This window comes from Capricornis sumatraensis, chromosome 22 (assembly GCF_032405125.1).
Source record: "Capricornis sumatraensis isolate serow.1 chromosome 22, serow.2, whole genome shotgun sequence".
NCBI lineage: Eukaryota > Metazoa > Chordata > Mammalia > Artiodactyla > Bovidae > Capricornis > Capricornis sumatraensis.
In genome coordinates, this window is record NC_091090.1 from 12,317,532 (window position 1) to 12,340,484 (window position 22,953).

Below are 22,953 nucleotides of genomic sequence, written 5' to 3' on the forward strand. Positions count from 1 at the left end.
TGCACAGCCCGCCCTCCAAGGCTTTCAGGTTAAGTTTCATTTTCTCTCTGGATCCCAAACTCCATAATCCCCCCCAGGAGACCCTGCTCCCCCCCACAAGTCCCCCACACTCTTGCCCCCCCCACTCCAAGATCCTCACACGCATTCCTAGGTCTCCACGCACAGGGCCCTCCTCCAAGCCCCCTCCCCAAACTCACAGGGTTCCCTTTGGGACCGTCGTCGCCGGTGGGGCCCTTAGGCCCCGGTGGTCCCGCCTCTCCCGCCTGCCCAGTCTCTCCTTTCTCCCCGCGCTCCCCACGTGGACCCTGAAGGATGGGTGGAGGTTACAGATGGTCCCAAAGGAGGATTCAGCCCCCCCCCCCCGCTTCCAAGACGCCTTCAGCCTCCCCCTCATCCCCCCGCCCCCACTGACATCAGGGTGCACACAGAAGTCGAGCCCATGGAGGGAGTCTGGGCCCCTCTTCCTTTCGAGGAAAGGGGGGTGGAGCCCCCTCGGATCCAGGGACCAGGGCCCCTGAGAACGGCTGGGAGCTGCAGCTCCAGGAGGTCACAGAAAAGGTAGGGGTGGGAATGAGGGGGTGGAGGGGCTTGGGGAGCCAGCTCCAGAGCCATCACTCACCTTGACCCCTGGCTCGCCCTGGACTCCCGGAGATCCTGACTCTCCTGGCTCCCCCTGCAAGGAGATGGGGGTCAAGAACCTTCATTCCCCCGCCCCTCCAACATCCTGATACTCCCCGTCTTTCTCTCTGTCTCTCTTTCGGTCACACTGCACAGTTCCTCTGACGACTGAGCACAGGCCGCGGCAGTGAAAGCACTGACTCCTGGCATGGGACCACCGGGGTCCCCGTCCCCATCGCTCTCCTTTGAGGCCCCCACCGGAAATGGCGGAAACTCACCCCCCAAGGCCCTCCCTGTACCCTTTCCCAGTACCTTCTCTCCAGGGGGACCCAAGTTCCCAACACCTCCTGGGGGGCCTTGTGGACCCTGAAAGAGAACCAGAAATAAAGGGGAGGGGTTGCCCCGTGGGCTCAGAGCCTGGGCGAGGCCTGAGGTCACCGCCGTGAGTCGTGAGACGGCGGGAGGCCTTCCCGGGGCCAGCGGCGTCTCGGCATCTGAGATGAGGCCAGAGGTTACAGCCTAGGGGAAGGGAGGGAGGGCACTGGCTACACCAGGGCGGGAGGACTCACATCCGCTCCGTTGGGTCCAGCTGGGCCTCGAGGTCCTGGGGGGCCAGGTGGTCCCTGGAGAGAAGCAGACGCCCGGAGACGGGCCGGGAAGTGAGAGAAGGCGAGCCAAGGATGCCTGGAGCGGCGGGGCCAGGGAAGCGGGCGCGGAGGGAGGCGGCCGGGCCAGGGCAGGGTGGGCGCTGGAAGCCGGGGGGACTAGCAGGTGAGGCTGGGGTCAGGAGGGGCCACACTCACCATCGGGCCCACGTCTCCTGTTTCTCCCTTCTCCCCCGAGGGGCCTGGTAGACCCTGCGCAGGTGTACACAACACAGACCCAGGTGACCAACCCACGGGGAGCATGCCCTCCCCCGGCCCCTCCCCCCAGACCCCAGACCCCCACTCCCCAGCCCTCCTTCCCAAGCAGGGGCTGGCGAGGGTCTGGGGCAGACACCAGCCCCGCTGTGACCCCCCACCTCTCAGCCCCTGCCTCCTCTCCCCAGCTCACCTGCAGACCAATGGGTCCCGGCGGTCCATTGAATCCTCTTGTTCCTTCGTCACCTTTGGCTCCGAAATGTCCCTGGGGACCCCGAGCTCCAGGCTCCCCATCTGCCCCCTGAGGTCGGGGAGGGCAGGGATGAGGACTCAGAGATTGTCCTGGGTCCGGGGTTTTCTAGCCCTGCCCAGAACTGGGCAGCAGGCCCAGAGCCCCCCATCCCCACCCCCAACTCCAAGGGCAGAATCGGGGCACCAGTCACTCACCGCAGCGCCAGGCTGCCCCACAGGCCCGATGGGTCCGGGGGGCCCAGGGGGGCCCTGGGGGAGAAGGCAGAGTCAGAGATGCCAAGACAAGGGGCGGGGCCAGGAGGGGCTGAGGTTCAGGGGCAGAGAGGAGAAGTCAGAGGGATGAACACTCACGTGCTCCCCCTTGTTGCCTTTGGCGCCCTTCTGTCCAGGGTCTCCCACCTCGCCCTGGGGGAGGGCAAGGGGAACGTTAGAGGAAGCAGAGGGCAGGAGGGCAGGAGGGCAGAAGGAGCCACGGGCCCAGGGGCCACCCCCAGCCCAGCGAGCTCTCGCGCAGAAGCTGAGTCCGGGGCCTGGGGCTCTCTCACCTTGTCTCCATCCTCTCCTGCCCCACCCGGGGGCCCGGCGGGGCCGGGAAGCCCCACGGGACCCTGCACCCCATCGCGGCCGGTCGGACCGATGGGGCCCTTCTCGCCCTGTGGGAGAGGAAGGCAGGCATCGTGACCCACAGATGCTGTTACCCTGGAGGCCCCTCGAGGCCCAGCAGCTCCCAGACCCCCCGCAGTGCTTCCCAGGGACCCCGCACTCACCGGGACCCCTTTCTCTCCCGCTGCTCCAGGAGGACCCTGTGGTCCCGGGCGCCCTGGGGGGCCAATGGGTCCCCCGGATCCTGCCGAACCTCGCTCACCAGGGGATCCCTGCGACAGGAGCAAGCGTCAGACCCGCTAAAGAGGAGACCACAGCCCCTGACACCAGAGCACACCCAGCCACGGTTCCCAGGAGAAAAGCCCAGCATCGGAGGCCTCATGCGACCCCAGCCTCCCTCTGCCAGGTCCCGCAGCCCCACCGGAATCCAGATGCTGCCCCGCACCCTTTCTCCCACCACCCCCAAGGGCCCCAGACTCACCGCAGGGCCAGGGGGACCAGCCGGGCCTTCATTCCCCTTCAGACCAGGCCCACCCTGTGAGCCAGAGATTGGGGACAACAGATGTGAGACGGGAGAGGGGGACCTCACAGGCCGGGAGCTTAGGAGACACACGGGGAAGGATGGGGGCTGGGACGTGGGCGTGGGGTGACGCTGGGTGCCAGGAGGTGCGGGGCCTCGTTACGGGCATCCGGGTCGGGGTCACACTCACAGCAGTGCCAGGGAGGCCTCTCTCTCCCGGAAAGCCCCTCAGACCAGCGGGACCATCCTTCCCCGGGGCCCCAGGGGGTCCGGGATCACCCTAAAACGAAACGAAGGTGATGAACCACTGCCAGGCTCCCCAGTTGGGCAGAGACCTTTGCCCCTTCAAACCCCCAACGGGCTGCCCCCTTAGGCACCCGAACCCCGTTCTCCCAAGCGCCCCCTCCCGGGCCCTCTGCTGACCTTCGTGCCTTCTTTTCCAGCTGTTCCAGTCAGTCCCTGCTCTCCAGGGGGGCCGGGGGGGCCTGGGTGGCCTCGCTCCCCCATGGGTCCAGTTTCCCCTGCGGCTCCCTGGGAAGGAGGCAGACAGACCCCAGTCTCAGCCCCCGCCTCACTCTGGTCACCTCGCGGTGCCCCGAGTACCCCTTCCTGTCTGCCCCAGGGTTCCCCTAGGCCTCCACGCTGGCCCCCCTTCCCTGGTGTGGGGTGCCCCCACCGCCCGGTGTCCCTGTCGGGGCCCTTCCTCTGCTCCAAGAGGCACAAAGAGGAGAACTGGTCCTAGAAACAGATGGAACTCTGGGATCCCTGCTCCAAACCCAGCCCCCACCACGCACCCCAGTCCCAGGGGCCCCGCAGGCAAAGCAGGGTCAGGGGCCCGGGATCAGGAGAAGGGAGAAGAGAGGCAGACGTTCCAACCCCCAGGGTCTGGGATGCTTTGTCTCTGCGGGGGGTGGGGGGCAAGTGTACCTGGGGTCCCACCACTCCTGGGGGGCCAGGGGGCCCGGTCTTCCCTTGGAAGCCCTGAGAGAGAAAGAGAGGAGAGGGGGTCAGAGCACACAGTCTGGCCTGGACACGGCACAGTCCCCAGGCTCCCGGGTCACCACCGAGTCCTTGGCTGTGGTCTGAGCAGCATTGGGATGGGGGGCACTCCCAGGAGACCCTTCCTTGGGGGCCTTCCAGACAGGACGGCAGGGTGGCGGCGCTCTGTGGGCGCCGGGGTGCCACTCACCACTTCTCCTCTCTGGCCTGGGTGTCCCGGCAGCCCGTCCTTCCCGGGGGGGCCCTGGAAGGGGTTCAGAGGTCAGGTGAGCTCTAGACTGGGCAGGGGGTGAGGAGGAGGGGTACTCAGAGCCAAGGCAGGTCAGAGGGCAGCTTACCGGAGGTCCTTTGGGGCCAGGAAATCCGTTGGGGCCCTGAGGCCCAGGGAGACCCTAGAGACGGAGCTGGTTGTCAGGAGAACGGGGAGCAGGCTGGGCAGGGGACCTGCCCCGTGGAGAGGGAGCCGGCACCACTGGCCCCTGGACAGCGCCAGGGCGCAGGGGACTCGACCACACTCACCCTCTCTCCGGGAGGCCCGTGGGGGCCGTCTCCACCCGAGGTTCCCTGTGGGGGAGATAGAGAGGAAGAGAGGCTGACTTCTAGCCAACTCCAAGGTCAGAGAAGGGGACGCAGCTGGGCGCCGGGGCGGAGGGGAGACGGAGCCCCGCTGAGACCACCAACCTTGGCTCCAGACTTCCCGGTGGCGCCTCGAGGTCCCCGCTGACCACGCGGACCCTAGAGAGAGGACAGGGGAGTTATCAGAAAGACCCCCAAAGCACCCCCTTGGGCTCCCGAGCCACAAGCCTCTTCCACTGCACTCACCGTGGGGCCGCGCTCTCCCCGAGGCCCTGATTTCCCTGACAGGCCCTGGTGGGGGCAAAGTGAAGACAACGCATCAGCCCTGAGCCCCCCAGAGCCACCCCTCCCCCCACAGCCCCCCTTCCCCAGCTTACCCGGGCTCCCTTCTCTCCACTGGCTCCAGGAAAACCCGGAAATCCCAGCGACCCCTGGTGGGGATGGAAAAGGGGGAAAACCGAGAAGTCAAGAAGAGGGCAGGCTGGGGAAAGGCCAAGGGGGGTCAGGAGAGGTGATGGAAGCAGCGGGTGGAGACTCGGGCTCTGCCAATAGCTCCGTGGCCTTAGACAAGCCCTGGTACTTTCTGGGCCTCCATTTCTCCATCTGTAGAATGGGCGTGGACTAAATTCCGTCTAGGGTCCCCTCACTGCTCTGTCCGTCTGTGCTTCCCGCAATTAGAGGTCCGGGAAGGGAGAAGGAGGAAGGGCTCAGTGGGGCATCGAATCACCTTAGGGCCCTGGCGTCCGGGGTAGCCAGGCAGACCAGGAACACCCAGCTTGCCCTGTGGACAGACAGAGGGCCATCAGGAGCAAGTGGGGCCATGGATCCCACTCCATCCTGGAGACCCAGCCCCCAAACAGCAAACATCTAGCGTGCCCCCAACCCCCACCGCCCTCATCCCCTACCAACCCCACCCCAGGCTGCCTGGCATTTATAAAAGGGGACTCTCCTTCCTGAGAATGGATGTTACCCAAACTCCAGGGCTGGAATCTCGTCTCCTCTGTATCTTAAAATCAGCAGCTCACGCCCTGCAGGCGCTGAGATCCCCTGCCTGCCCGGCACCTCTGCTCCCTCCTCCCCAGCACACACAACCGCTCCTCCAAGACCAGCCCCCTTGCAGCCCCCGCTCTGCCTTGCTGCAGGCTCAGCTCTGCAGCCCCCACCGCCAGCCCACCATGCCCTGCCCCCTGAGGCCTCAGGACCTGTCTTGCCAAAGAGTGGATGTGGGGAGCAGGGATCCGATCGCCTGACTCCAGGGGCTCCAACCCTGGTTCTACCCTGCACTGACTGTGTGACGAGCAAGCCTCCAAACCTCCTGGTGCTTCAGGACCGTAGTAGTGCCCACCCCGTGGGGCTGACAGGACACGGTAGCCAGGTTAGCCGTGAAGATGGCAGAGCTCACCACCTCGCCAGCTCTGTTCCTTCTCGGAGTACCTACTGGTCTGAGTCTGCACACACTTTCCCTCTGCCTGGCACCCCCAGGAACCCTGTGACAGCCTCTCTGCATGTCCCCACAAATCTGTTGTGAACTCTTTCTGACGGGGACTTTCCTAGGCTTCTTATGTAGCCCCTCTCAACCCATCAGTGTCTAGGGGGTGCCAGACACAGACAGGAGCATGATTAGTGCACGCTCATCTTTGACTGACTTTCCGGCTTCAGCCATTGGTGTCCCCGCACCCGCTCTGACCCCAGCACCCCAGGCCTCACCCCCTCCATGTCCCAGAGCGCGTAGACATTGACCCCCTCGCCCCCGTCACCTTCTCGCCCATGAGCCCCGGGGGCCCAGGGTCCCCCGTGGGTCCAGTGCGCCCCTTCGGCCCCTCAGGACCATCCTCACCCCTGGAGCCGGGGACTCCAACCTCGCCCTGGGGGAGAGGATTAGAGAGGTGAGAGATCGGGACTCGGGGTGGGAGCTGAGCCCCAAGACGGGGGGCAGGCCCCAGTGAGGCTGGTGGGGGCGGTGGGGGTCCCTGGAGTTCCTGCAAGATGAGGAGCCCCAAAGGGCAGGAAGAGGGCGGCGATCAGCCAGCCGGTGGGTCACAGAGCGCGGGGCTGGGTCCTGCTTGGATCGGGCTCTAAAGGGAGGTCAGATCCTCGAGGGAGCCTGGAGATGGGTAGTCCAGGGATGCTGAAGTGAGGCTGGTAACTGGGGGCTCAAAGGGGAGGGTCACCAGTGCTTGGAGTTGGGGGGCAATGAGGAGGTCTCTACTCACCCTGTCGCCTTTCACACCCATGTCCCCTTTGAAGCCAGGAAAGCCATCCTCGCCCTGAGAAATATGAGTGAGTGAGAGGACATCACGGATGATGGAAGGAGGGGTGGGCAGAGGCAGGCAGGAGGGGGGGTGGCAGGCGGCGGGGAGCTGGGGCTGAGAAGCATCGCTCACCTTTTCACCCTTGTGACCCTTCAGACCCCGAATTCCATCCACGCCCTGGAATTGGAGGGGGGACAGACGGAGCGGTCAGGAGGGGCGGTGGGGCTGGCAGGACCAAGCTCTGGGGCCCAGCTGGCTGCCCCGACCTCAGCCTTCCTCTCCCAGCCGGCTGGTCTCTTACCTTGATGCCCCGAGGTCCGGGGTACCCCAGAGGACCCTGAGGTCCGGATGGCCCCTGCAAGAGGACAGAGAGGGTCGATAAAGGGTCTTGGGGTCACTGAGGGCGCCCCAGGGTGGGAGAAAGGGAAGTGAGCAATCGGAGTCTGGAGAGGGTTGCAGGGGGTGGACTGTCAGAGCCACGTGAAGATACGAGGAGATCCCAAGGACTTGGACGCCCGGGTCTGGGTGGCAACCCCGCCAGGGGATGCGAGGGGCATGGAAGAGCTTACCTGGTTTCCTTTGGTTCCAGGAGGGCCTTCCTTGCCCGGGTGACCCTGGGGGTAGGGGAAGGAGAGCGTGACCACTGGTCCCTGACACTTCCTGCATCCCTCTCTACACTTCTTGGACCCAAATGCTCCCGGGACCTAATGAGGCTGACTGACCATTGGCAGCATCACCAGTGACCTCCCAGGGCAAGGGACACTCCGTAAGGATACTCACTGAGGTGCCTGCAAGTCACTCCCTGGGGTGGAGGGTCAAGGGGGATTTGTATGAAGAGGTGGGGGCACTCACCGGGGGTCCATCTGAGCCGGGCATGCCAGGCAGCCCTGGTTTCCCTCGAGGACCCTGCAGGGAGACGAGGACACTCAGTCCCAGCCAGACATTTGGGGGCTCCCTGCAACCCGCCTCAGCACACCCACTGTCCCCCAGATCCCTTAGTCACTTACCTTCTCTCCATGAGGGCCGATGGCACCCTGGGGCCCGGGGAGACCCTAGACACCAGAGAGAGACATCACAGGGGCCCCCAGGGGTGGACCCCACTTTCTCCCCCAGCCAGCAGCCCTAGTTCACAGCACAAGTGGCAAAGACTTGAGGCCCTTCATTTCCAGTCCCCACGCAGTGTCTGACCCACTGTGGGAGCGCAGGGGGAGCCCCTCAGGTTGGGGGGGCAGACAGGACCACTCACCTGGGTCCCGGGGGTCCCCTGCTGTCCGGGAGGTCCTGGTTCTCCCTGGGGTCCCTGGAAACAGGCAGCCAGGCAGGGGTCAGAAGGAAATGGTGACAGAGGAGCTGAGTCCCAGGAGGGACAGACGAGGGGGCAAGCGCCGGAAGCAGGAGGGGGTCAAAGGGGCAAAGGGACGAGGACCTTGGCAGAGATGCGGGGGGCGGAGGGTCGGGTGGGGTCTCCATGCCCGTCACTTACCAAGCTACCTTTGGGACCGTGGGGGCCATCCATGCCTCGGACTCCCTGAAACATGAGAGGGGCGTGAGTCCGGGATGGACCTGTGGTTTCCGAAGCCAGGCCATCCCCACAGGACAGGGCAGGCGCGCGGCAGCCGCCCTCCAGTTCATCCCAAACCTAAGCAAACACGGCCGCCCGGATCCACAGGGCATGGGGCTCTGGTCTGTGGGTTTGTGGGGCTTTGCTTTGTTTCTCTTGAGGACTTTTTTTTTTTTTGCGATGCCCAGAGTGCTTGATGCACTACAGGATATGGGCCCACGTGGTCACCTTCGGGTGCAGGCTCAAGGAGCAGTGGGGGCGGGGCGGGCAGGCATTCAGGGAAGGTGGAGAGGGCAGGGCCAGGGTCAAGGACAGTCACTCACCGGGGGCCCAGGAATCCCAGGAGGGCCTTTGGGGCCAAGGAGGCCTCGAGGTCCCTGCGTTCAGGTGAGGGGAAAACAGGACCACGTGGGTGAGAGAGCGCGTCCCTTTCATGCCCACGCCCCTCCTCTGGGGTCTGAGCCACACTCCCCGCCCCCCGACACTCACCGACTCCCCAGGCAGCCCCCGAGGCCCGATCTCTCCATCGTCTCCCTGGAGGAGGACATGTGAAGCAGCCTCACCTTCCAGAACCCCCCACCCCCAGCCCCAGCACCCCACCCCGGCCCCCACCCCGCCCGCACATGCAGGCTGCAACACTTACCCTCTCTCCATCCTCACCAGGGGGCCCAGGAAGGCCCTGGGCACCAGTATCACCCTGAAAAATGGGCCACCAGGTAAGAGGGGTACAGAGTCCCCAACACAGACAGACACAGACCGTCTTCAGGGTCCAAGGAAGTTCCTTCTCTCAGCTCCTGCTGGGACCGTCAGCCTCCTTCCCTGGCCTCGAGATCCCTCCCTCCCTTCCCCGCCAGGGAAGATCTGCCCCCATCACGACACCCTATGGACCCGATACTCACTCTGTGTCCCTTCTCCCCAGGCAGCCCTGGGAGGCCGTCAAATCCTCGGTCACCCTAAGGAGGAGAGGGGCAGCCCAGGTGAGGTGCCAGCCCCTTTCCCATCAAGTCCTGAGTGGGGTGGGGCTATCCCCAGGAAACAGACGAGCTCGGGAGTTTTGGGTGGGCATCAGAGAGGGGCCCAGGCCTGTTACCTTCACTCCAGGTTCCCCAGGCATCCCTCGGGCTCCGTCAGCACCCGCTCGGCCCTGGGGATGCAGGGGAGGTGTCAGAGCAAGCAGGGGCCCAGCCCTCCACCCCCTGCACCCTGTCTCCATCCCCCACCCCCTCCCATCCCACCCCAGTCACTCACCCTTCGCCCCGCCTTGCCAGGAGGGCCCATGAGGCCCTGAGGTCCTCTGGGGCCCTAGGAGGGAGAGACAGGGGCAGGGTTAGTGGGCACAGGTTGGCAGGGGGGCAGCACTGAGCTGGGGACCAGGTCGGGGGAGGCTGCCACCTGAGGTCCCAGGTCTCCAGACTCTCCTTTCATGCCAGGGCTCCCGGGTTGTCCCTGTGAGGAGAGAGGGGGGCTTGCTGAAGGACACGCCCATCGGTGGCTGCAGAGCCTTCCCCCAATGCAGCAAAGTAACTCAACTTGGTCCTTTTCCAGGACTGTCCATACCCCTACACATGGATAAAGGACCCCCTATCACAACACCACACGCACTCACCAGGGGGCCAGGGCGGCCTGTGTATCCCATGGGGCCGGGGGGTCCTCGGAGGGCCATCTAGGGGGGCAGAGCAGACGGCAGAGCTGAGCACAGGCAGCAGGAGCACCCCAGGCCCCGGGTCACCTCCCAGATTCACCCTTCTTCCCTGACCTTCATTCCGCTGCCCTGATCGTCGTCAACCTCCCTGTCACCCCCAAGCCAACCCAGACCTCTCCCTGCCCTACAGTCACACCAACCTACCTTTCCAACCCCTCCTAGTGCCTTCCTCCGCCTACCACACGCCTCCCACCCCCCTCGCAAGACCCCCAGCCCTACTCACCCGCGCCTGCTGCAGAATCGCCTGGGCCTGGGCCTCCTGGGCCGCCACCACGGGGCCCTTGTCACCCCCACCACTGCCGAACCGGAACTGTGGGGCAAGGAGAAGAAAGTCTAGATTCTTCCAGGAAGTCCACGAGAGCCCCGAAACCAGAGGCATCACCCAGCACGTGGGCCTTCATCTCCCAGGTTCCAGATACCCTAAGCCCTCCTCCAGTGTCTCCCCTGGGCTCCGGGTCATCACTCAGAGGTTTCCAGAAATGTGGCTCCTGTCTCCCTCCCTCACTCTCAGCCTCTTCCTCCTAGATTCCCTGAAACCTAGGACTTTCTGCCCGATTCTAGATGCTCCACGTTTGGTTCTAGGTCATCAATGAGGCCTTAAACCCTCCACCCCGATGATCACATTCTTTGGGTGGATCGTCCCGAGAGACTCCTCCTAGGCTTCCCTCCCCTTTTGGCTCCCTGCCCTCTCCTCAGCCTGTTCCACAAAGCCCAGAAGACCACTCACGGGGAGCATGAGGGATGTTCCGGGAGGGCCAGGGGCGCCGTCTGATCCAGGGAGCCCGGCTCTGCCTGGGGGGCCCTGGAGAAAGACGCAGTGACAGCATGTTGTTAGGCCCCTGGCATCATCTTGAAACCCTCCTCAATGGAATAGGTGCAGACTTCCCTAGATCTCCCTACACCCCATGGAGAACCATGTCATGGAGAAAATCAACAGTGAGACACCAGACTGCTCCCCCTCCAACCACACGCTGCCTTCTTTTCTGGGTGCTGAGGGCACAGCAGCCCCTCCATCAGTAATCAACCAGCTGATGAGAAATCAGATACCAGCGGCTCCTTTGCAGCCCTCCCCGCCCCACAGGATGCTCTCATACCCTCTCGCCTGGGTCTCCAACTGGGCCTGGGTTGCCTTGGATACCAGGGGGACCAGGAAATCCCTGAAGAACACAAGAAGAGGGGGTCAGATGTGGGCGGTCAGATGGAAGAGGGGTATGTGGCTAGGGGTGGTCTCCGCAGAAGAAATCTGGGGATCTGGGAAGCTCTGATTGGAAGGATGCTCCAAGTTCTAAGGAGGAGGCCTGGGCCAATGCTGGGAAGGCACAGGTGAGCAGATAGGAAGCATTTCTGCAAAAAGAATGGAGGCTGGGGGGGTGGGGGTCACAGCTAGAACTCACCGCAGGGCCTTCTGGACCAGGGGGCCCCTCCACTAGCATGCCCTGCGGAGCCAAAGGTTAAAAGTCAAAGGCCATAGGGCTAGCACCCCACCTCCTTCCCACTGCCCTCTGCTCAGTGACCAGAGTGACTTACAGGTTCCAGCACCGCAGGCTCCCCCTTCTCTCCCTTCAGCCCCCGGGGGCCACGGGCAGCCTGAGGGAGACACACATGTAACCCCCAGTGGGGCCCGTGAGCAGCCCCGACTGGGACTGCCCCCACCAGGCCTGCCCCCAACCCGGTGCAGTCACAGGTCCTCTGGAGACCTCCCTGACCTAACCCCCAAACTCCCTGGTCCTCCTCCAAGACTCCCTCTTCACAGACCTCCCAGGTCTGCCAAGGGAGATCTCGGGGTTCCCCACCCCCCAATTCCCTGCCCCACCTCAGCAAACACACCCTCCCCGTCTCCCCAAGAACCTCTCTCAGGAAGGTCCCCAGACAGTTCCTGGGACACCAGACCCCCAATCTTCCCAGACCCTCTCCTGGAGGACTGCACCTTATCCCCCACACTTCCTTAGGACCTTAAGAAACCATCAACTTCCTCACCTTTAACTCAACTCGCCAAGAAAGATTCTAAGATTTTGATAGATTTTTACTTGGGTTTGGGGAAGGTCATGCATCCATATGAGAATCTGACATAATCTACAGTGTCTTTCTCCAGAAAAGAAAAAGGGTATGCCCTTATGCACATACTTAGAATTTCAAGGGGTTCACAAGTTTAAAACTCCCCAGAGAGTAGACATTCGTACTCTAAGTATATTTGGAGAGCAGTCCCCACTGATACTTCCAACTTGGAGCTTATAACTGGATTTTGAAAAAATACAACTTGGGCTCAGTTACTCAAGCCCCGGCACAGAGCCCCTCAGCTCCTTCCAGCGCCGCTCCCAGCATGGAAGCTAGACCCTTCCTCTAACCCTCATTTAAACTTCAAGCCTACCAGCAGCCTCTCTTCCACACTTCCAGTCAAATGCCCACCCCTAGCTCTGGGGCCACAACCAAGATAAGGACAGGGAGAATGTGGGATATTTATTTACCACGTCCCCCGACTCTCTCCACAAAGATCTTCAAAATGCCCCCTCTACCTCCATCCTGACCGAACAATAACGATCATTTTCCAAACTCTCCCATATCCCAGATCAATCCTAAGTTTCCGGCATAAGGGAAAGGCAGCAGAGGGTCAAGGGTGGCAATATTAGAGCACGGAGGGTGGGATGAGGCAGCAGGGTTGGGGACAGAGCTCTGACGGCAAGGCAGGCAGAAGATGAAGTGAGCACAGGAAATACCCCACTGACAGGAGTGGCTGAAGACACAGGACACAATTAAGGGAGACAGAACAAAGGGACAAACTCTTGGAAGCAAGAATGATACCAGGGCCAAGAAAAATCAAACATGGCCAAGATGGTTAGAAAATGAACCAGATAAACAGGAAGCGGTGGGAAAGCCAGGAAGCGGCCAAGGAAAGAGGATCCAGGAAGTGGACCTTCGAAACAATATGGCTGCCACAACCAAGAGAGAAAAGAAGTCCACAAAACAAGACAGAAAGTGAGAAAGTGACTCTGGGAAATGGATTGCGACAAAGAAAGACAATTCTTCCAGAAAACACACACCTTTCAGAAAACAGACACACAGCAAGTGGCCATGATAAATATTTAGACCCACAATGCAAACTTTGTGATTTGGATGACTGGAGACACATATGAAGTGGCTTATTATCAAAGGACAAAACGGCATGAAAAACTAGAGCAGAAACACAAAGAATTAGTCCCCTCCAGTCCAATCTGCCACAGTCACCTGAATGGATGTCATGACTGGGACCAGAGGGGACAGACAGGAAGTGGCCTGTAGGTTAGAAAATGTGACAGAGAAAGTCAGATTGTTTGGCAGCAACATGGATAAAAAATGGTTTTGATCAAGAAGAAATGACGGAGACAGATTGAAAATGGACATATGACAGGGGCTTATGACCGAAAGCCTATGAAATCCAGCTTGATGGAGATAGGAAGGGACCGAGAAAGACAGCAAGTGGCCAGAGGATTGAGAAAACACCAAATGCTTCAGACAGAAGGAACCATAAGGAGTCACAGAGTAAGACATTTGACAAGGGAAGGCAGGAAGTAATCTTTTCAAGCAACAGATACAATCCACGTGAACAAAAAATGGCAAATCACCACCGGTGGGAAGTAGCTCTCAGACGACAGACAACAACCAAAGACAACAGGAAGTGATTCCCGCTGGAGGTCAAGAGTGGAAGAGGAGCTTCTTCGACTTACGGCTCCCGAGTGGGCTGTCTCCGCAGACAGGGCAGGGCCAAGCTCCGTCTCCTCGCGGTAATCGTCCCCATAGGCGTAGGTGTAATCATAGGGCCCCGCTGGGCGCCCCGCGCCACCCTCCCCATACTGCTCTGTCAGGAACCTGTCGGCTGTGGGGGGCACCTGCAGATCTGTCTGCTCCTTCCCGGGGGTGGGGAGGGAGAGGGGTAGATGGGGGCATTAGGGCTAAGAGGAGGTCTCCCCTGCACCCCAGGGTGTGACAACTTCCAGCCCAAAGGGTACTGAGGGTGATGGGGGCCAATTTTCCTCCCAAGAAGAGCAAGGGGAGCCATTGAAGAGAAGGGGGACGGCCACCAAAGGCCCCCAGCGAGGAGAGAGGTCCAGAAAGTGGGCGTGGTTGGAAGAAATGAGGGGTAATGAGAAGGGTGGCCAGAGGGCTGGACACAGAGTGGACAGTCCATGGACATAATGATGGAAGAAGGGGTCCAAGGAACGACCAAAGAAATTGGTGGAAAGACAGACAGTGACAGGGTTGGACAGAAAATGGCTCCTGGGAAAGGAAATGTGAGAGAAGTGCAACCGTTGACAACGTGGAAGGGGACGACCCCAGAGCCAAAGAATAAAGGCAGGGACACGGACGCTGCGGAAGAACGGCTGTCCCAAGAGACAGCAGACCCAGAGATCCGGAGCAGCCAGGAGACAGCATCGCGGACCAGAGGCAAAGAGCCTCCGGCCAGAAGAGGGGCTGGTTCATCAAGACGCCCTAGGGCAAGGGGGGCAGGCCACAGACGCCCACCAGCCCTAGCTGGGGCGAGGGTGGGGATGGAGTTACCTCCGCAGGGGGCGGCAAAGGGCTTGACTCCAGGATTCCTTCCTCTTCACCTGGGGTGGGCTCCTACCCCCAAGGGGAAGGGAGGGCAGAGGAGCAGAGGGCGGGAAGGAGGAGCGAGGTTAGCGGCAAAGGAGGCCAAGCAGCAGCCCGTCCTGGCCCGTCCGAGGGCAGCATGTGTCTGTGCTGGGGGTGGGGGCAGTCTCAGATCTTGCAGCCCCTTTGGAGTGGGTACAGTTCAGGGATAGTGAATCTCTGAGGTCAGAGAGGTTCGGGGGCAGAGATCTGGATGCCCCGGCTCTACCTGCCGGTAACGGCTGCCTCTGGTCCTGGGGGGGCCCCGGGCAGTGGGGGGAGCTGCCTGCTGAGCCGGGTGCCGGGAGAGGGGAGGCTGGCCCCGGGCTGGGCTGGAACCTTCACTTCGAGAGGGCCTCTGGTCTGGTGAGGGGGACGCCTGCCGGGCCGCTGACCTCTTGGCAGGAGGGGCAGGCTTTCGGGGAGGGGTCCGACGCCCCCTGGGGGGAGGGGGAGCCCTGTGGTTGGGGCTTGGAGGTCGCTGCAGTGGAGAGACACGGGAGGGGCAGTGAGCACACGCCCTTAATCTAGATACAACGTGGCTCTCCCCAAAGTGGGAAGGGGAGGACAGTGTCTTAGACGTTTGCAAGGGGTTGGTGGGGAGAACAGGGCAAGGGAAGGGGTCCCTCAAGTTTACCTGATAATCAGGGGTGGTGCCCGTAGTCATCACAGCATAATAGGGGGGCTCGTAGTCATAGGAGAGAGACTCAGTGGACTGGGGTTGGGGGAGGGGCGGTGGGAACAGGTGGGAAGGGGGTCGGGATGGGGGAAGAGGAGGTGGATGGGAGTTGGGGATGATGGAGGGATAGGAGTCAGGAGAGAGATGGGGTGGGAAGGGGGGTGGGGAAGGGGGGTGAGTCCCGAACATGGGACAGAAGCAGACATGATTAAGAGATTGAGCCTCCAACCTTCAGACCACTGACCCCAGATCACACTTGTCACTCTAGCTGTCAGGACTCCACCCCACTCAGGGCCTCCCCGGCCTTCCCCCCACCCCCACCAACAGCCCCCGATCCTGCCCCTCCCGGGGCAAGCAGGGGCCAGAGACGGCCCTGCACGCTCACCTGCACAGGCCTCTGCCTCCTCCTTCCCCACGTCTCTTCCTGGGTCTCCCCAGTTCAACTTCTCCTGTCTCTGTCTCTCCCTCCTCAGCTCTCCCAGCCTCTGCCCACACCCCCCAGTTCTCACCCCCACCCTCCATGGCCTCCCAATCTCTTAATTCAAGGAAGAGATGGAAAACCCAAGGACAGTTCCAGGAAGACTAGCAGAGGAGACACAAGCCAGGGACACAGTTCCCAGCCGTGAATTCTTCATAACGACTTTTTATTTTTACATGAAAATAAAAAGGTTGATGAATGAGGACTGGGAGAAGGGCGGGGTGATGGGAATAGAGGGGATGATTGGGGAAGGGGTACTGGGGGGGAGAACAGGAGCCCAACATTGGACGGGCCATTGGGGCAATTCCCCTGGGGCACTGTGGTGGCGGCTTCCCTCCCCGGGGCGTGCTGCAGTTTGGGGTACACCCAGCTCCCTCACCTGTGCCTGGGGTTCCTGGTTTTGTGGCCTGTGAAGTCTTGGTGGTTGCTGCTTCGGAGATCTCTGCGTTCTGTGAGATGGCTGTCTCTGGGGTCTCTCCCTCCAACCCCCCTCACACTCCAGCTCCTTCTGGTCACAGGATTCGTAGGCAGCTTGCACTCCCGGGATGATGGAGAGCTCCTGAATATCACCCTGCAAAAAGGAAGGGACAGGAATGGAGGCAGGCAGAGAGGGCTTCAGAGAGATGCAGCATAGAGTCTGGGACATGGGTCAGAGGTTAGACTACATGATGGAGACGGCCAGCACCAGCCCGCCCACACGCACAGTTTCTTTGCAGGTTTCAAAGGACCTTCTCTTTCATAACCCCATTGAACCTTCCCAACAACTAGACAGCTGGACAAGGATCAGAGTCAGCAGGACAAGGGTCTTCATGCTCATTTTCCAAGCACAGTGCATTCATAAAAGTTCCAAGAGACGATGACTGGCCCAAGGTCATGTCAAGTGGTAGAATCAGGACTAGAATTCAAGCCTTCCACCCCAAGTTCAGCTCTTGGCCTACACCCTGCCCATGTGATCGTGCATGAGCCTGTTTACAGGGGCTTCTGGAGACCTAAGGTTGGAGACCCAACCTTAGTTGCTTTGACCTTCCAATGCAGTGTTGATAAGAATTCTCTGGACCTCTGGAAATGGGACGAAGCCAATTCTGATTTCCAATGGCATATACTTGCACCCACATGTGGTACTGAGCAAACCCCTGTATGGGGGTGGGTTATAGCTTGGGAATACTGTCTCAACTCCAGAGCAGAGCTTGGGATGATAGAGATCTGATGATAGTCTTCGGCGTTCCCCTTGGCTCTAAGTCAGCAGGTATTCAGAAAACATTGGCTGGCTGGGTGGGTGCATGGACGGATGGATGGGTAGATGGATAGATGGCTGGGTGGGTGAATGGGGGCTCAGACGCTTGACTGAAGGAGAGGGTGGATGGATGATGAGTGAGTGCGTGTATGTGTGGGTAGACTGATACAGAGGAAAATGAGAGGCACAGAGTAGACAGAAATGGAAGTAGATGGAAGAAGTGGAGAAATGGCTGGATGGGGAGTCGGGGGGTGAAGAGATGGGTGGGTAAACGGGATGCACGTACCCTTCCATGCACATGCAGATGGGGTGGAGGAGCAGCTGGATGGATGGGCAGACAGATGGATGACAGAGAGGATGGATGGATGGATGGGCAGACAGATGGATGACAGAGAGGATGGATGGATGGATGGAAGGACAGATGGATGACAGAGAGGATGGATGGATGGATGGAAGGACAGATGGATGACAGAGAGGATGGATGGATGGATGGGCAGACAGATGGATGACAGAGAGGATGGATGGATGGATGGGCAGACAGATGGATGACAGAGAGGATGGATGGATGGATGGGCAGACAGATGGATGACAGAGAGGATGGATGGATGGATGGAAGGACACATGGATGACAGAGAGGATGGATGGATGGATGGAAGGACACATGGATGACAGAGAGGATGGATGGATGGATGGAAGGACAGATGAACAGATGGGTGGTCTCAAGGAAGGAGTGGCTAAGCAGGGGAAGAATAGGCAGGTGGGAGAATACAAGCCCAAATGCTTGAGTAGGTGGCTGAGTGTGTAAATGAACAGAGAGGTGGATGGATGGGTGGATGGGTCAGTTGAGGGGGTGGATGGATGGGTGGACTAATGAAAACTGCCTGACGGAATAAATGACTATGGACAATCCTGCCATATAAACGGGCATTTAATTCTTCTACAAAAAAAAAAAAAATGTAGTCCTGAAGATGGGAAGTAGAAATAGACATTTATGAAAGGAAAAGTGAAGGATCAAGACACAGGAAGATGGAGTACTGAGGTCAGGAGGGGAGTGAACAGACGCAGGACCAGCACCCTGTCTCTAGTTGCCGCGGTTACCTCAAAGACTTCCTCATCCAGGATCCGAGCACCGAAGATGATCACGCCCCGGGTGTCCAGAACTGGACGGGCACTCCGGGGGAGGGGCCGAGTGACTCGCTTCTTACAGTCAATTACCAGGGTGACAGACTGGCCCTTCACAGCCACAGCCACACGGTGCCACCTGGTCATGGGAGCAGAAGAGGGTCCAGTGACCGACTGAAGGGAGGAAAGTCACGAGGGCCGGGGAGCCGTTGACGAACAGGCTGACAAGCCAATGGTAACACAGTAGCAGTCACAGTAGCTACCATTCACTGAGTGCTCACAATACCCCAGGCACCACGCAATCACTTTCCCATTTGATTCTCATAATTCTAGTATCCCTACTTTTCAGACATAGAAACCAAGTCTCAAAAGAGTCAAGCAGATAGGTATGGCTGAGTCCCTTTGCCGTCCACCTGAAACTATCACAACATTGTTAATTGGCTACACTCCAATATAAAATCAAAAGTTTTTTTTATTAATAAAAATAAATAAAAGAAAAAAAAACACTCAAGTAACTTGCCCAAGGTACAAGGTAGTCCTATGCACAAGGATTTAATCTCTGAAGCCCAAACTCTGGGCCAGAAGAGACTTGACTAAAGTTTGGGCAGTGGGTAAGCAAGTGGTAGCCCAAAGGGATTTTCTAGATTAGGGGGGGAAATTGAAGGCAGGATGAGAAGGGGGTGACAGAGGATGAGATGGTTGGATGGCATCACCGACTCAATGCACATGAGTTTGAGCAAGCTCCAGGAGATGGTGAAGGACAGAGAAGCCTAGCGTGCTGCAGTCAAGGGGTCACAAAGAGTCAGACATGACTTAGCAACTGAACAACAACAAGGATTAGGGGGTGGGCGTTCTGGGGGCAGGAACCAGAGGGGAGCCCCTAAGAGACAGGCCGGACAGGCAAGAGGAGCACACTGACTTACTTGCCATCCGCCAGGCTGAGGCCTCTGAAGACAGGCTGAGCCGGCGGTTGCGGCCGCCCAGTCTGGTCCTCGTACAGGAAGCGGACGGGTCGGCCGAGCTCCAGGCCCAGCTGCCGGACGCCCTGGGCACTGTAGAGGGTCAGGAGGGGGGCCTGGAGGCCCGGGCGGGTCCGGACCACAGTCAGCAGAGAGAAATCTTTGGGAAAGCCTCCTGGGACACAGACACACAGCGGGAGGGAGAGGCAAGGTGAGCCATCAACCCCTTCCCCCCCCGACCCCACCCCCCCTTCCCCCCCGCGGCTCTCCCTGCTCTGGCAGGTCACCCATACCTGGAAAGAGCTGACGGGTGGGTGCGCTGAGCTGGGCAGGTCGGGACACTCGGTAGGCCACATCAGTTGGACAGATGCCTCTCGCCCTCCGGACACCATCAGGGAGGGCGGGGAACCTCAGGGCCCGAAGCACGTCCACGGGGGCTGCACCTGGGAGAGTTTGTGAGGGTCAGGGGAAGGCACGCACTCCCGGGGGGCATGCGCAGGGGACTTTGGGTATCTAGAGATCAGGTTCCTGGGGCTCAAACTCCCTGCAGGAAATAAGTCACCTCGCCCTTCCACGCTTCTGAACAGAGCATGCACGGATGGGAAACAAAGTCACCTGGAAAAAGGCATCGTTGGGCCTGTACTCAGCTCCATGCCCACCACCACCCCTCCTCCCAGCCTTGGCCTCTGTCACGCCCTCCCTGTCTCCATCTCTCAGCCTATGAATCTCTACTCTCTTTTTTTTAAAGAAAGCCCGAGTAACTATTTTAATCAGTTTATTATTTACTTTCTGGCTGTGCTGCTTGGCATGTAGGACCCTATTTGCCCAGCGGGGATCAAACCCATGCCCCTTAACCATGGATCACCAGGGAAATCTCTCTATTCATCTCTCTCTTCCAACTCTCCACCTGCCTCCCCTTCACGTGCTGTCTCTCTGACTCTGTCGGTCTCTCTCTCCCTGGCTCTTCCGTCTTCCTCCGCTTCCCTCGCCCTCTACCCGTCTTTTCCTTTCTCCAGCTCTTCCTTCCTCTCGGTCTCTGGGTCTCTGGCCTCTGTCCAGTGTCTCCAGCATAAACAACATCTGGGCAAGCCATCCTCCTGGGCACAGGAGGGGATGGGGGCCACCAGGGAGGGAGTAGACAGGCAGCTCTATGGAGAGGGGGCATCAAGCTGCTGAAGGCCCCGTGTTTGGGGGAGGCGGGGGCCACTCTGACCACGCAGAGAAAGGAGATACAAGAAGGAGCCAGCCCCGGAGCCAGTGTCCCTGGCTGGGGAGATGGGCTGGGGGGCGGGGGCACGCGGGGAGCCTGAAGCTGCCACGCAGAGCCGGAGCAGATCCAGGGCCCGGAGCCAGACATCTGCGGATCCCATCAGAGTCCTCTGCCCAAAACCTGGGCAAGCTCCCCGCACCTGGAACTTCGACCCTGCCCCACCACCCCCGCCACCCGTGGCCCAAAGATTCTAGAGCCAGGCCACCAGCCCTGTCTGCCTAGAACTTGGCTTCCGAGGGCTCAAACTCCCCAGGAGACAGAGGTTGCCTCTTTCTCCCTCACTCCCCCAAACACACGCTGCTCACACCATCAGTTCCAGATTGGAAGAAAACCAAAGAAAGTTCCAGCAAAACTTTCAGAGAAGTGTTGGGCAGGGCAGGGGCCAGAGAGATCAGGAGCGCAGAGCTGGGTGGGGTGGGTGAGGTGAGGCGGGCAGGCAGAGAAAAGGCCCTTTGAGTCCAGAAGCCGGGAAACCACGGCCTTGCCCCCTCCCACCTCCCTGCCCTAGCCTGGCCCCCGCGTGTGGCAGCTCCGCAAACATCAACACACAAGGGCCGCTTTGAGAGACGAAGGGTAAGTAAGACATTGACACAGAGACTCACAGAGACCCCAGGCCAAGGAGACCTCAGGGGCCCCCACCCTCTACCAAACCCCAGGAGAGTCCAGCTCAACCCTATAGACGGCCTAGCCACAGGTCTACCCACCCGGCTTTCTACTTCAAGTCACATAGGGGGCCCCTGGCTCTGGCCTCAGTCTGCCCCAGTCTCCCCACTGGTGACCCCATTACCCCCACCACTCTGCCTGGTTCTGATGAATCCCACACTAACCCACTTCCCTCCAGAGTCCCACCTCTACCCACTCAGCCCCCAAATAAGAGACAGTCATCTCAGCCACCTCCCTGCCTCCACGTTAAAGGATCCCTTTTCTCCCTAAAAAAGACCCCTAGCGTCTACAGACATCCCGTACTTCAATTTTCTGTCCCTCAGCTCCTCCCTGTCTTGAAAGTTCTTCCTTCCATAATCTAATCTAAATCCTTGATGCTGCTCTTCTGACCAGAAGAAATAAATAGTCAAGTTATATACAGATCAGTCTCCAAGGTTTGGGGTGGGGGGAGCTTATTCCAGCCTGCCTACTACCCAGGTACTCTCAGCCTCCTCCTCGTCCACATCAAACCCCCTTTCCCCAGAGCCAGGACTTCTGGATCCTGGGGAAAAGAAGGAACAGGTTGGGATTGTGGAGGCCAGGGTCCCAGGGGAGCCCGGCTGAGCAGAGGGGGAGGGGCGGGGCAGGAATGCAGAGAGTTGGCTCCCGCCTCAGACACCTGATCCTGGCCTGTCCAGCGGCCGTCCTGTTGGCAGTCAGCCCCACGGCTCCCCAGAGCCAGCCGCGTGGCAAGATCGAGGGCACGGAGGGGGAAGGGGATCCTGTCGGGGGAGCCAGTGAGGCAAACAGTCCAGGCATCCCTTCTTTCTCTGCCTACCTACCGGGCTCTGTTGTGACCCAAGGATGCTCGCCCTCTCACCCCAAAGATGTGGACAGAAAGAAGACAGACATGCACCTCCATCCATCAACACTCGAATCTGCCCCTGACTCCAGCACCTGGCTGGACCACACTGGCCCTGCTGGAGTACCCCAGCATCCATCCCCACTCACGTGACCTTCCACCATTCAGCCTTACCTGCCTCCCCTGGTCACTTCAGAGAAGAAAACAAATCTCCATTCTGGCTCCAAGGAACCCAGGTGTCCTGCCCTCCTGCCTGGACCCTTGACCGCCCCAAATCCCATTCTCAGACCCAGAAGCGTCCCCCTGTCCCTAGGTATCCGCTGTCCCCTGTACCGAGGACATGCGGACCTCCAGCCTGATTCCGATGACCCAGGCGTTGGGACTCCGCTTACCTGCCCAGGCGGGGGCGGTGCTCAGCCCCAGCAACAGCGGCACCAGCAGCAGGAGGTGATGGCAGCGGCTGCACCGCTCCATGGCTGGCGCCCGGAACGCCGGGTCCCGGGGACCAGGGGACGCCGGCGGCGCTGGGCACCCCGAGGCTGCAAGAGAGAGCGAGGACGCCGGGCTCCTGGGGAAGTCGGAGGCTGCCGGGTGGCGACGGCTCTCAGGGACCCAGCTCCATGCAGTGGGGCGCCGTCGGGGCTCCGGCGCTGTTCCCTCCTCGGTGGCCGCCGCTCCTGTGTGTCCCCGGCCACCCCAGCAGCCCAGAGCCCCCAGCTCGCTCCCGCCCCCGGCCCAGCCCCCGCCTCCAACCGCCCGCCCACAGCCACCGAGGGAAACCCCACCCCCGATCTCCACCTGGTTGGGGGGGGCGCGAACCGGAACCCTCCCTCACGGCCCTCGGGCTGCTCTCCTCTGCTTCTCGCAGGGACTCAGTAGCCTGTACCTTAGGATGCTCTTTTCGGGGAACCCCAATATCTCTTCCCCAGTCTATTTTGGGGGAACCCAGAGGTCCAGTCACAAGACCCCTCCCCTGCTCCTCCCCCTTGGAGACCCAGAGCCCCCTATCAGCAAAGTCCAGGGCGGGATGTAGTGGGAGGGGAGAGGCGGGGTCGGGGGTCGCTGCCTCCCCTCACCCCATCGGACCTCCATAATTATTTCTCCTCGGCCCGGCCCGCCCGCTGTAATTACAGAGCCCGGCCCGGAGCGGGGTATTTAT

At 60.5% G+C, this 22,953-nt stretch overlaps 1 protein-coding gene across 1 annotated transcript in view; it reads right to left on the reverse strand.

Moving 5' to 3' along the window:
- The window catches only part of COL11A2 (collagen type XI alpha 2 chain), a 28,018-nt gene extending 5,750 nt beyond the window's left edge, over positions 1 to 22,268 (reverse strand). The window contains exons 1-51 of the mRNA XM_068994102.1: positions 22,187 to 22,268; positions 19,314 to 19,463; positions 18,985 to 19,195; positions 18,038 to 18,200; positions 16,085 to 16,276; positions 15,186 to 15,263; positions 14,477 to 14,539; positions 13,645 to 13,824; positions 11,471 to 11,530; positions 11,338 to 11,379; positions 11,038 to 11,100; positions 10,671 to 10,745; positions 10,167 to 10,253; positions 9,848 to 9,904; positions 9,634 to 9,687; positions 9,490 to 9,543; positions 9,332 to 9,385; positions 9,141 to 9,194; positions 8,885 to 8,938; positions 8,731 to 8,775; positions 8,565 to 8,618; positions 8,164 to 8,208; positions 7,927 to 7,980; positions 7,688 to 7,732; positions 7,533 to 7,586; positions 7,250 to 7,294; positions 6,982 to 7,035; positions 6,813 to 6,857; positions 6,642 to 6,695; positions 6,186 to 6,293; positions 5,156 to 5,209; positions 4,806 to 4,859; positions 4,675 to 4,719; positions 4,534 to 4,587; positions 4,372 to 4,416; positions 4,191 to 4,244; positions 4,043 to 4,096; positions 3,781 to 3,834; positions 3,277 to 3,384; positions 3,044 to 3,133; positions 2,815 to 2,868; positions 2,498 to 2,605; positions 2,276 to 2,383; positions 2,082 to 2,135; positions 1,926 to 1,979; positions 1,672 to 1,779; positions 1,422 to 1,475; positions 1,188 to 1,241; positions 931 to 984; positions 620 to 673; positions 198 to 305 (exon numbers count right to left, since the gene is read on the reverse strand). Of these exons, the coding sequence (XP_068850203.1) occupies positions 198 to 305; positions 620 to 673; positions 931 to 984; positions 1,188 to 1,241; positions 1,422 to 1,475; positions 1,672 to 1,779; positions 1,926 to 1,979; positions 2,082 to 2,135; positions 2,276 to 2,383; positions 2,498 to 2,605; positions 2,815 to 2,868; positions 3,044 to 3,133; positions 3,277 to 3,384; positions 3,781 to 3,834; positions 4,043 to 4,096; positions 4,191 to 4,244; positions 4,372 to 4,416; positions 4,534 to 4,587; positions 4,675 to 4,719; positions 4,806 to 4,859; positions 5,156 to 5,209; positions 6,186 to 6,293; positions 6,642 to 6,695; positions 6,813 to 6,857; positions 6,982 to 7,035; positions 7,250 to 7,294; positions 7,533 to 7,586; positions 7,688 to 7,732; positions 7,927 to 7,980; positions 8,164 to 8,208; positions 8,565 to 8,618; positions 8,731 to 8,775; positions 8,885 to 8,938; positions 9,141 to 9,194; positions 9,332 to 9,385; positions 9,490 to 9,543; positions 9,634 to 9,687; positions 9,848 to 9,904; positions 10,167 to 10,253; positions 10,671 to 10,745; positions 11,038 to 11,100; positions 11,338 to 11,379; positions 11,471 to 11,530; positions 13,645 to 13,824; positions 14,477 to 14,539; positions 15,186 to 15,263; positions 16,085 to 16,276; positions 18,038 to 18,200; positions 18,985 to 19,195; positions 19,314 to 19,463; positions 22,187 to 22,268 (3,798 nt within the window). The remainder of the gene's footprint in view (positions 1 to 197; positions 306 to 619; positions 674 to 930; positions 985 to 1,187; positions 1,242 to 1,421; positions 1,476 to 1,671; positions 1,780 to 1,925; positions 1,980 to 2,081; positions 2,136 to 2,275; positions 2,384 to 2,497; positions 2,606 to 2,814; positions 2,869 to 3,043; positions 3,134 to 3,276; positions 3,385 to 3,780; positions 3,835 to 4,042; positions 4,097 to 4,190; positions 4,245 to 4,371; positions 4,417 to 4,533; positions 4,588 to 4,674; positions 4,720 to 4,805; positions 4,860 to 5,155; positions 5,210 to 6,185; positions 6,294 to 6,641; positions 6,696 to 6,812; positions 6,858 to 6,981; positions 7,036 to 7,249; positions 7,295 to 7,532; positions 7,587 to 7,687; positions 7,733 to 7,926; positions 7,981 to 8,163; positions 8,209 to 8,564; positions 8,619 to 8,730; positions 8,776 to 8,884; positions 8,939 to 9,140; positions 9,195 to 9,331; positions 9,386 to 9,489; positions 9,544 to 9,633; positions 9,688 to 9,847; positions 9,905 to 10,166; positions 10,254 to 10,670; positions 10,746 to 11,037; positions 11,101 to 11,337; positions 11,380 to 11,470; positions 11,531 to 13,644; positions 13,825 to 14,476; positions 14,540 to 15,185; positions 15,264 to 16,084; positions 16,277 to 18,037; positions 18,201 to 18,984; positions 19,196 to 19,313; positions 19,464 to 22,186) is intronic.
- Positions 22,269 to 22,953: the final 685 nt, after the last annotated feature.